At 33.2% G+C, this 12,969-nt stretch overlaps 1 protein-coding gene across 11 annotated transcripts in view; it reads left to right on the forward strand.

The window, feature by feature from the left end:
• The window catches only part of LOC114929124 (dystrophin, isoforms A/C/F/G/H), a 420,071-nt gene that overhangs the window by 405,228 nt on the left and 1,874 nt on the right, over positions 1-12,969 (forward strand). For 9 of the 11 annotated variants that reach the window (XM_085480171.1, XM_085480172.1, XM_029300536.2 and 6 more), the window contains 10 exons: positions 8,431-8,690; positions 9,063-9,221; positions 9,570-9,706; positions 10,024-10,228; positions 10,457-10,542; positions 10,630-10,957; positions 11,049-11,160; positions 11,253-11,891; positions 12,015-12,129; positions 12,634-12,741. In XM_085480171.1, the coding sequence (XP_085336297.1) occupies positions 8,431-8,690; positions 9,063-9,221; positions 9,570-9,706; positions 10,024-10,228; positions 10,457-10,542; positions 10,630-10,957; positions 11,049-11,160; positions 11,253-11,891; positions 12,015-12,129; positions 12,634-12,741 (2,149 nt within the window). Of the gene's footprint in view, positions 1-8,430; positions 8,691-9,062; positions 9,222-9,569; positions 9,707-10,023; positions 10,229-10,456; positions 10,543-10,629; positions 10,958-11,048; positions 11,161-11,252; positions 11,892-12,014; positions 12,130-12,633; positions 12,742-12,881; positions 12,894-12,969 lie in introns of all 11 variants that reach the window. The other 2 variants (XM_085480174.1, XM_085480176.1) reach the window with 2 other exon arrangements.

Consider the following 12,969-nt stretch of genomic DNA (forward strand, 5'->3'; position numbering starts at 1 on the left):
ATGGTCAATTTGAATTGCAAATTACTAAAGAAGGAATTTAAAAGAATATGTTAAAAATAATATTATGTCATATTCGGTTATTTTATTAATGCGATTTTCAATTGATGCAATTTTAAACATTGCAAAACGCTTGTATATGAATTTGTCATTACTTCTTATTTTTTAGTTATTTCTATTATTATATAGCGTTTTAAAGTAAAATATCGAAAGTGGTCGTAATCTGCATATTTCGCAGAATTGAATGCGAACGCATTTGCTGAAATCGTTCTTGTCATGCCTATCAATAAAATATTCGCACCTCAAAAATGCATCTCGGTTTCCAAGGAACACCTTTGTCGCCCGAACCAAATATCCTTGCGCATTCTTGCATGAAATATCGTCGTGTCAAGATATATATTCCTGCAAAATATATTCTACGCAAATCTTTCTTCAAAGGAATATTCTTTTGTCATGTAATGTGAAAATTTGTGAATTTTTTTACTATTTGGTCTCTATTTAATTCAACGAATTTACCTGCATCATTATCAGTAAAATGCAGCGTTGTGTATGCTATTCATAAACTTCATAATCTTGTATCCTGAGATGACAGAACTTTATATAGAAAATTACCTTCTCTCTCTCTCTTGCGATGTACTAAAACTTTCACATATAATAAGCGCCAATCATAGCGGATCAATATTATGCGGAAACCTTTCAGTATGGAACATTATCGTCCGTAGAACAAAATCTTGTCTCGATGGATATTCTAGGGGGATCGGCCTTCTTAAGTTTACCCACATAATAGCGTTTCTCCGCAGGGTATCTAATTTCCGTCGTCATGCAAGATGCTGTTTATTTACTTTATATATAATATATGTAGTCTTTACATTGGAGAGCTCTCACACGAACATCATCTCTTCTTCATTTATTCAACCATGATGTGTTACTTGCAAGATATATTGTATATATACATAAATTTCTGTTACAATTTTTATCTTTCTGTAATTTGATTTTGATCTTTTTGTATCTTTCTTAACTTTTTGCAACATGTTTCATTGAAGACTGCACACAATAAATATCCTGAGCAACATTTATCTTATATTAAGATAATTGAGCTTATACTATCAAAATTATACTCTTATATAATTAAAAAATGTACAACGTAAGAGAAATTTTTAATTATTAATAATATGCAGCATGCATATACAATTCTGTTAAGATTCCGATATAAATTAAAACATCTACGGATTATATATAAAATTATTTGATCGATGGTGTATGATTTTGTAAATTAGTTCTACATAAATCTTTCTTTTTTATACTGTTTAGCAATCATCGACGCATTTTTAAATCACGTAGACTACTCGCATCTCTTAAGAGACACGTGTCTCGCATATTTCCGACACACATATGTTAGCCTGTCTACTAATTCCATCTTCAAGCTCTCTAAAAATAACATTTATAGTAAGACCTTAAGATTCGTCAGATGTGTCAAATATTCATGACAGTCACTTGCATTTAAAGTGCACTCTTATATCTTTCACGAATCGCACATAATTTTATCATTTCGACAATGAAAATTCATTGGAAACTCAGCCTCGTTTGACAAAACCAAAAATTCTCTAGACTTTGAAAAATTAACACAATTAGACACTCGTCTGTATAAATAAGTGAAAAGCAGAAATTCTAAAATTGATTAATCAGCGCAAACAACCACAATAAGGAAGTAATTTAAAATGAAAATTTTGAATCGTGATGATGCATCGGTTACAACCCGTGTGCTTCAGATAAGGGCGCCGATAACTAACACCCCTCAGGATTGCGGCTAAAGCCGAGGTTAAGGTCTAGGGTACATGCGCGCGAACCCGAGACTTTATAATAGATGGATATGGCGTATTGCCAACGGCAAGGCGCCACAATATTGCCGCTTAGTCATTTCGCAGACCAGACTCCTCTTTGTCCGCCGTCCTGGCGCGCGCCTCTCTGGACGACGCAATGCGATAAATAACAGAAACCATCGCGAAAAATCTGAATATTTATGAGAGAATTCGGTAGGCCTCCGTGCGGTTTCGCACTTTCTTCGCTGTCCACTGCGTTTCTTCTCCCGAGGAGAAGGCAAGGAGACGTGCAAATTATATTGTGGCTCAATGCTTCGCGAGAAATGTTCATTTCTAGCTCGGTCTCCTGTCTTTCGTGTAATCTTTCAATCCAGAGTTCAAAGTAAACAGGAAAAAATTATTTAACGATCTATATACGTAAATATCATTCTATTATCTTATTATAATCACATTTGCCGATTTTTATAATGCATCTCTATATATGTACATACCTAATTTTTATAAACTGCAAACGTTTAGAAAACTATTTTTAGTTCATTTTTTTATCTGAAGTGTACTCTCTATTTTTTTTCGTGAAAATGCAACAAATAATGTAATCACAATAAATACTCTAAATTTTGTGCTGAACGAGTAGTCGACGATGGTGATGCAGAATTTTGCGAAATATACCAACGATTGTTTGCGGTGTTTTAATCCTTATAATAGGCTGGACAAGCACGGAAACTTACGTGTTAAGCTGTGATATAACCAACATGTAAGCTGCTTACTAAGATTCACCGTATATGGTGTTCCAATATCACAACAGCTAAGTCTCTTAACGTAATCTGTAACTATCTTAGTTAGTCTAAGGAAACTTCTATGTAAGTCTTACATATTACTGTCAGTTCTTCCTTTTCAAATAATACTCACGTTTGAATTTGAAACAACGTTATAAGACGAATATAATTACAGAGATGTAATTTACACGGAAGTAACAAATATTGTTTGCTAACATTTTCAAATATGCACACATCTATATTAAAGTTTTATCAAATAATTTGTAAAGCTACTGATATCAATACTTTTAAAATTTTCTTCTTGATTTCCTATGTGTGATCTGCAATATTTTATTAAATAAATTCAATCAGTACTCAATAAAAAATAGATGAATTATTTTAATTGAATTAGAAGCTATTATTTTTTTTATTAAGAATTATATATCTTTTTAATATATTAATAATACTAAAAATACTGATACTACTTTTTATCAATTTAGATTGATCATGCCGTTTCATTTCATATATTATAATCAAGCTGCATCTAGATTAATTAAATATAAAATGATAAATTGACTGATTGTTACTAAATTACGATTCCATAATATAATTAAAAAACAAAAATTGAAGTAAACAGATTAATATTGCTTGACGTTAAATATATAAAGATATTTAATAAATTATTTACTATTTAATATAAATATTACTAGTTACTATTTTAATGTAACTATCATACGATTAACTGAGTATATACATACATATGTATGTAGGACATAATTAATTAAAAAAAAAAAACAAGGAAAAAGAAGGGAAGAAAGTGAGAAAAAGAGAGATCTCGCGAGAGAGATCTTGCAAGTCAAGTAGCTAATTGCCAAATGGTGCACGAATTGTGCATACAGTCAGGAGAATATCGGACGGCGCCAGACAATTAGCTTAGTAAATTCCACGAAGTTCTCTTTGCCAGGACACAAGGAATCGCGAGACAGAGAGCGAGAGAGTAGGAAGAACGTTAGAACGGTCGAGTTAACTTTAATTGCCCGGTTGGCTACATAATAAATGACACTGCAGACGGCGTAGCGAGAAATTATTTCGGCCTCGGCCTTTTCGCCTCGACGATTTCACGCGCGAGGGTTCCATACTATCGACGGCTCCATTGATTATTTTACGTCCAGGTGCACGATCCGTCACTCGACGTCACTTCGGAACTGAAAGTTGGGGAAAATTCGTTCGACGCGATTTATCGCGAAAATCTAGTGGAGAACCTTTAATGAGAGTCGCGAAGAGTAACGTTTGAACAAAGTTGCCCGGTGCCATGTTTCAAGGAACACAAAACGTTGCGAGAGCAAAAGTTTTGGGGCGCAACGAATTCTTATTTCTTTCTATGTCTCGGGTTCTGAATAAAACAGTTATATCACTTATACCGAAAAAGATAATACACGAAAAAGAAGTCCGCGCTGTCTCGTGTTCCAAAATGAAAATTAAACTTTTCGCGCAGAATTGTTTTACCGCAGTTTTTACGTTCTTGTCCCTTCTCCACGTTGCTTAGTTTCTTTCCTTTCTTTTAGAAAATTCTAATTTTACTTACACAGAGCAATTCTGTTCTGCTGAAATTGTCGAAGCCTAAATATTTCGAATTTGATAATGTTTTACGTTAAGTTTTACTTTAAAATTTTCCAAATTTCATAGATATTTGATGTCATAAAAATAATTATAAAATTTCTAAAGACATTTTCTAATTTTGCTTTTACTGAATGCACTCTTTATATTCCAGTAATAATAGAAAGATTGCATTTGCACATGTCATGCGTGCTGATTTAGACATGTATTAACTGCTTTACTCTAATCTTGCACGAACATGCAAAGATCTCATTGTACAATCAAATTACTGTTTTAATCTCGTACTTGTTACGTAATCGGAATGCGAAGTGCGTGCTTGCGTGCGTACATTAGTAAAATAAATCTGGTCAACAAGATTCCCGCTTATTATATCAATTTTTTCACGCAGTCTCGTACGAATGCATACGAAAACGATACCAGAAAGCTCTCTCTCTCTCTCTCTAGTTTTAGCATTTCAAATATAATTACATTTTCATTGAACACAATAATTCCTCATTAGTATTTGCGATGAATGTTATTAGAGGTGCTTTATGTCGGATACAATTCGTATCATGGGTGATATAGTATTTATAATATACATTTATCATGTAACATATAGATATATATATATATATAATCAGTTAAACGCGCGAATTATACATTTTAGCTCGATAGTAATTACGGTAGTTATTTTTTACATAAATATATTAAGTTATTATACGTATGCTAAATCTAATTATATAAGAATGGTATTATATAAATGATATTTATACACATTGTTCATTTAGAAATTAACATTAACGCTTGTTATGAACCATTTAATGTTTTTAGCCGCACAGAACATACTATTGTAAAATATTAAGAGCTTCATTTTGAAGCTCATTTGAACTTTCGGCTATCAATTGCTTTATCGTTGTATTTTTTACACTTTACAATATTTTTCTCTCTAAATTATTGAGTACAAAGGCACGATTCAGCTTTTTCCGGACTCTACATTTTCATCGGTTCGATCATCGTCGTCCCACTTTCCTTCGTCGCAGATGCAAGTAAGAACTCCGGGACATCTCTTTCTCCTTCTTCCTTTCTCTTGTATCCACTGCTTTTACGGTCGCCTTTTTCCTTATCCCGGTCTCGGAACAAGAGACGCTTAAAGCACTTCCATAGGGAGACGACTAATTAGAGCGATTTAGCGTTCGTCGACGGCTTTTATTTGGAATGCAAATGCTATCGTGAGACCGTCCTCCGTTTTTCCGCTCTTTCTACTCTCTCGTGTCGTATATCGCCAACTGATAAATGCTCGGAGAATTTTATCGCGACGCCAGTTACCGCGCCTTGTCCGAGAATGAAAATTGAAAGGATCGAAAGAGCAAGAGCCATTTGTACTTAGCGCGATTGTCTCGTACCTTTCTATTTGCACGCTCTCTCGTAAAGTGTCAGGAAGAAAGGGCGAGAGAGAAAATTATTTCACGACAAAGGAATTATTTTTTCTTATTATTTCGTCGAATAAATAGATTCTCTTCCTCCATTTTTTTCATGATTGCTATTTTTTTGTTAAATAGACATGAGGTTTATTTTTCGATAAGAACAAATACCTAACAACCTCTCTCTCTTTCTCTACATGAGTTTATACATTCCTCAAATAATTAAAGGATCAAAGAAAATTGTCTGAAAGGTAGGCAAATTATAAATAACTGTAACTTTGTTTCAAAAAATGAGATTTTAAATTCTAAAAAAGAGTTTTAAAGCTTGAAATCTACTTTTGAAAGGTCACAGCTGTTTTTCATTTTCTTCAATTCCGATATTTTTACATTCAGAAAACGACGAACTTTACAAAATGGAAAATTTTTTCTCACTTTGTATTATAGATGTGTCGCATGCACAACAAAATTTAAAAAATTTTTTTTTATGTTTTTGCGTTAAAGTCTTCCCTGCAAAATAATTTTAAAAAATTTTAATTTCGATTTTTCCTTCTCAAGTTATCGAGAAAAATTCAACCACTATATCATACTATGGAGCAAAGATTCAGCTGTAAGAATCCACTTTTAAAATTGCTGTACGATGATTTTCAACGGAGTTATCGATCAGATGAAACTTTTCTCTTCAAAAATTTTCTCTTCAAAAATTTTCATCTGATCGATAACTCCGTTGAAAATCATCGTACAGCAATTTTAAAAGTGGATTCTTACAGCTGAATCTTTGCTCCATAGTATGATATAGTGGTTGAATTTTTTTAACTCGTGAACTTTTTACAAAAAGGAGAAAACTCGCAAATATCTTCTATTTTCACCTATTTGTAAAAAAATTTCACAAATTTCTTCGTTGTTTTCACCTATTTGTAAAAAGTTTACGAATTAAAAAAATTCAGCCATCATATCATATTATGGAGCAAAGATTCAGCTTTAAGAATCCACTTTTAAAATTGTTGTACGATGATTTTTAACAGTTATGATCAATCAAAGTAAAAATAACCATTTTTCTTTAATTTTCGATAACTACAGAAAGAAAAATGGAAATTTAAAGTTTAAAAAACTATTTTGCAGAGAAAACTACAGGCTTTAACGCGAAAAAGTCAAAAAATTTTTTCAAATTTTGTTGTGCATGCGGCACGTCTACAAAGAGAGAACAAATTTTTTTCTATTTTGTTAAGTTCGTCGTTTTCTGTATGTAAAAATACCAAAATTGAAGAAAATGAAACACAGCTATTGACCTTTCGCAAGTAAAGATTTCAAGCTTAAAAACTCTTTTTTAGAATTTAAATTCTCATTTTTTGAAACAAAATTGCAGCTATTTAAAATTTAAGCATTTTTTAGACAATTTTCTTTGATCCCTTAATTATTTTGAGGAGTGTATATTGATCAGTTCGAAACAGATCTTTTTTACAACGAAAATATAATTAGACTACGTTTTTCAAACTTATATTACTAAATTGTATATTTGTTAATTCTAATAAAATAACATTTATTTAACATTACTTATAGAATCGCAGTCAGCTTTTATAAATGTGTAATGAGATTACTTAAAATACGATTCCATATATTTGTATTTTTCGAATTAATTTATTTTACGAAACATTTTATATGTGTATTGAATTTTCAAAGCTATCTCTGTAATAATTTCAAAGTATATAAAAATATATATAATAAATAATATATGTAAGTAATATTTATATCTTTTTTTAATTCAGAAAGAGAAGTGTATATAAAAAGAAAAGATTTATTCTTCTCTGAAATATTTTCCACATTTATCTTAATTAAAGACTAAAGTGGATTTCGTCTCATTGGTAAACAACGCACACCAGTTATAAATCGAAAGACAAGATTAAATCGGTCATAATTTGATTACGCTCCATCCAATTATAACAGCGAGCTTCTGAAGTGTATGCGTAAATGATAATACGATAAGTACAATTCGAACGATCGTAAAATTTTGTGCATATAGTTATTACGCTTCCGACTTTCCTGTCTGCTCGCAAATAGCCATTCAACGTGAAACTTTTTCCCTTACACCGGGAATACCACTTTTGGTCGTAATTACGGCAACAAGAACAACCTAGACGTTTTCATGCACATCTGCACACTATACATTTTGCATCGAATACTATTGCTCCGAATGAATAATTCGAATTTACATTGCGTAAAAGTGAATATCTTAATTAACGCTGCTGCGTTCGTTATTTTATTTCATCGAATATACAATTCCATTGAATATTATCAGTCGCAAACGAGTTACTATTAGCGTGACAATAACATATTCAAACATTAGATGGAAAATGTCTGTTAATTAAAAATGTCATGCCATTTAGAAATATTGATTGTTTTAAACACATATTGTAATTTTTCATTATCTATGTTAATTGCAATTATGTAATTATTCAAAATACAACACGCCTATATAATTTTTTAACAAATATAAGTATACCTACACCAAGTAACATTACTTTTTAATTAAGAGCTACAAGATAATCAATAACATATTAAAATAAATAACGTATACGTAATTATAACATAAATTTATTTGAGAGATTCTGAAAGCAGTAGTTATGAAAATATGTCATTCTGTGTTTGAAGCATTAATAAAATTTCTTCGAACTTAAGTTTAATTAAAACAAATATTGGTTTTACGACTTTAGATTTCTGAATTGTTACATGGATTCCTTCGATAATGGATTAATGTATTTGAAAGAATATTATCATCTCGATTGATGTTAGATTTAAAAATAAATATTATACCTTAATTGAGCAATGTTTCTCCTCTGATTTCAGAAAATATGTGTCTTCCAAAAGTCTCTCGAGGATCTCTCTTCGCGGATGGCCGCGGCCGAGGCGGTCCAGAGCGGCTGGCAGAATCCAAATGACGCTAACGAAGCAACGGAATTGCTTGAGCAATTGCAGAAATTTGGCGAACGACTGGTACCTATCCAAAGGAACATCGAGGATGCGAACGATCAGGCGAGCGTCTTCGCGTCAAGCAGCGTCATCGTTTCTCACGCTTTATTGGCAAAACTCGAAGATCTGAACACCAGGTATAACTTTCAAAATTACACCAACATTATTTCTCATGGTTTTTAGCAGCAGAGTCTAAACAGAGTTTGCATATATCGTTCATTATCTTGCAAGTTGTTTTTACAGCATATATACATATTGAAACTGGAATTTAATTTTGATGACACTCTTTTTTTCTTTTTATTTTTTATATTCTCGTAAAATATCCTTCAAAATGTCTAAGGATTTGTTTGTCTGATTCTTTGCACAAGAATCACCGATATATCAAGACAAGCACTTAAAATTAGACATTAGGACATTATGTGAAATTTATTTTTACGGTGTGCCTTACTTTGTAAATTCAAGATGAATTTCGTGCAAGACCAAGTTAACTTTTTCGTGTATTTTCGCAGGTGGAAGGTGCTGCAAGTCGCGGTTGACGAGCGTTACAAGTTGCTAAGCGGATTCGGGAAGGATGGCAGCACTCCGGGTAGTCAGGCTTTCCTCGCGAGCAGCGTAGAAGCACCATGGGAGAGAGCCCTCACACCCGCCAAAGTGCCTTACTATATCAAGTAATCGATCTTCCTTGCATCTTGTACAGTCGCCTTGAGTTTCCCAAACCGTAGAACACAGTTATTCCCAACACGATCAAGAGCTTTTTACTCTTTAGCCGGTTCTTGTATTTTCCAAGAAACATCCAAATTTATTCAAACATCTAATTATATTTATAATATTACTCGTAATTATTCAATTCAACTTATACAAAGAGACATAACTATGTCATATGTTAAATTTTTTTATTTGAAACTTGTATAGAAAATTATTGAGCTTTTGAGCTGTTTTCGGTTCTATATAAATGTATTATATTTATTTGTGTGTACAATTAAATCTAGATATTTAAATAACGTTATTTATTTCAGCCATCAATTGGAAACTACGCATTGGGATCATCCGAAAATGATAGAACTGATGTCTTCTCTCGCGGATCTAAACGAAGTTCGCTTTTCTGCATACCGAACCGCCATGAAGCTGCGTACCGTTCAGAAACGACTGTGCCGTGAGTTATTTGTCCTTTCTTAGTAATCAATCATTCCTTTATTGCTGTCTGGTTAGCACCATGTGTTCATTAATTATTATAATTTTCGCGATCAATCACACTCTACGTGTTCGTTAAAACGTTCTGTTAGAACGCACAATAATAATAGGTGTCATTCCTTTTAATTATATTCATATTTAGCAAAAACTGACCGACACCATAAGAATTCTTTCATTAATTTTTATTTCTTAATATATATCTTATGATATCTTGAAATAAAAATGAAACTTTATGAAATGGACGAATATTTTATGCTTGTATCTTTCTTGTCGTTTTAGTGGACATGTTGAGCCTTTCCACCGCGTTGGAACAGTTTGATTCACACGGGCTTCGGGCACAGAATGACAAACTGATTGACATCCCTGATATGGTAACAGTACTAACATCGTTGTATGAAGTAATTGCAGCAGATAATCCGACGCAGGTGTCCGTTCCGCTATGCATTGACTTGGCCATCAACTGGCTGCTCAATGTATATGATAGGTATGTTTTGGAAGAAAATGTTTTTTTTATGATTAGTATTAAATTTATCAATATAAGCTAATTCTTACTGTACCCTTTTACTTATATTCAAATTCGAGTTGTCTTGCTCTCATATCTATATATTTTTTAATCTAATACTTTAGATTCTCTTCAATTTTAAGACATATTAGCATTATTCCTAGTCTAATAAAATATAATAACTATGAATTTTTGTATTATAATTTTCAGCCAACGAACTGGTCAGATCCGAGTACTTTCATTCAAAGTCGGTCTGGTTTTATTGTGCAAGGGACACTTGGAGGAAAAGTATAGATGTGAGTAATGTATATCAAAATTTGTTTAATAATAATAATAATCTACAAATATATTTAAAATGTATCTAATGATGCTTTTACTTACAGATCTATTCCGTTTGATCGCGGATCCTAATAGGCTGGTAGATCAACGAAAACTGGGACTTTTGTTGCATGACTGCATACAAGTGCCGAGACAGTTGGGTGAAGTCGCGGCATTCGGAGGTTCGAATATCGAACCCAGCGTTCGTAGTTGCTTTGAGAAGGCAGGAAAGGATAAGAACGAGATAGAGGCCGTACATTTTTTAAGCTGGCTCCAACAAGAACCGCAAAGCATGGTCTGGCTACCAGTACTGCATAGACTATCAGCGGCAGAAACAGCCAAACATCAGGCTAAATGCAATATATGCAAGGAGTATCCTATTATAGGATTCAGGTAAGATAATTCTAAAATTCTTGACTGAAAAAAATTAATAGTGTACAAAATTGTTAGAACATATTGTCATAAAAAAATATTCTAATTTTAGATACCGTTGCTTGAAATGCTTCAACTTCGACATGTGTCAGAACTGTTTCTTCTCAGGACGCAAAGCAAAAAATCATAAGTTAACACATCCGATGCAAGAATATTGCACTGCGGTAAGATGTCTATCTTTATTCGCTTAAATAGTATTCAAAATAAATTATTAATATATATTAATATATATTAAACGATATTTATCGCTTTATAGACGACGTCTGGTGAAGATGTACGCGATTTTACGCGAGCGTTGCGTAACAAATTCAAATCGAAACGATACTTCAAGAAACATCCCAGAGTTGGCTACTTACCTGTGCAAACTGTCTTGGAAGGGGATGCGCTGGAAAGCCCGGCACCTTCACCTCAGCATAGCTCTCTCAGCCAAGACATGCATTCTCGTCTGGAAATGTATGCCTCTCGACTCGCCGAAGTCGAACTATCGCGCACAAGAAGTAATTCTACGCCGGACAGCGATGACGAGCATCAGCTAATAGCGCACTACTGTCAGAGTTTGAACGGCGGCGACAACATCAACGTACCCAGAAGTCCGGTCCAAGTCATGGCCGCGATTGATGCCGAGCAGAGAGAAGAGCTCGAGGCTATGATACGGGAATTGGAAGAGGAGAACGCGACGCTGCAAGCGGAATATGAGAGATTGCGCTCGAAGCAAACCCCGGGTTCGACGCCAGAGGATGGTCATAGTACTAGGCAACCCGATTGCGATATGATTGCGGAAGCTAAGTTGCTGAGGCAGCACAAAGGAAGATTAGAAGCGCGCATGCAATTACTCGAGGACCACAATCGCCAATTAGAGGCGCAGCTACAAAGACTTAGACAGCTTCTAGATGAGGTACATCTAAAAAAAAATATTGCATTTTAATTATCTTTTTTTAATATTAAGTTTTCTAATTATTGGAAAACGAAGTAAAAGCTATTGGAAAATATGAATCAATTTATTTTTAAATTTGTTTAGCCGAACGCTTCTTCACCATCGAAGACCGGAACTTTACAAACTCGAAGTGTAACGGCATCACAATTAGCGACCGATTCTCCGGCAAAAATGAATGGCCATTATCATGATTCTCCAGGTATAATGCAGATCAATTTTTTATTACAGTTCTTGATGAATAAACAAATGATAACATTTGCGGGATAATACATTAAAGTTTTTTAATCGCTATTAATGCATTCAATCAGACTATATTATACATATTTATGAGAATACAACAATCGAATATTAACGTTTTATTAGCATTACACTAACATGCATATTGATATAATAGGGATTCAATTATTTTAATGAGATAGACACATCTGTATATAGTGAATATATAGCGAATATTCTATTTTTTAATCAATAAAATTTAATAAATTGATAAAGTTACTGAAAAAGTTGCATATATTCAAAACTAATTCAAAAAAATGCAATGCAAAATTGGAATAGTTTAACTTTTGGTCATCTGCGATTAAATATAAGCATTATTAATTATGAAAGAGAGTCCCTATTGTATACTACATTTAATCATATACTGTGGAAATCATATATTATGGAAATTAGAATAAGCTTATTGCTATTGGGTATATGGACATAGGTGGTGGAAACTCGAATGAAGGCAGAGTCAGCAGTTTAGAGAGACCACCGCCGCCGCCGCATTCTCACAGTGTTGCTCACAATGTGGGCAATCTATTGCACATGGCAGGTTCGTTCAATCTAAATGAATTTGTGATTGTGTGTCAATCATGTAGTATAATCAACTATTATGTTCAATTTCTACCATGCATGTATCACTTCAGCTTGATACAACTATAATAATGTTGCTTTCCTGTTTTCACGCTACAGAATGGATGTAAGGTGAGATCGCTATGCTTCTCCCTATAGGGGCTTAAAATTCGCTTGGACATATTAATACTAATGTGCAAAATAAAAC

This window comes from Nylanderia fulva, unplaced genomic scaffold, assembly GCF_048542155.1.
Source record: "Nylanderia fulva isolate GAGA-0341 unplaced genomic scaffold, ASM4854215v1 Scaffold14, whole genome shotgun sequence".
Lineage (NCBI taxonomy): Eukaryota > Metazoa > Arthropoda > Insecta > Hymenoptera > Formicidae > Nylanderia > Nylanderia fulva.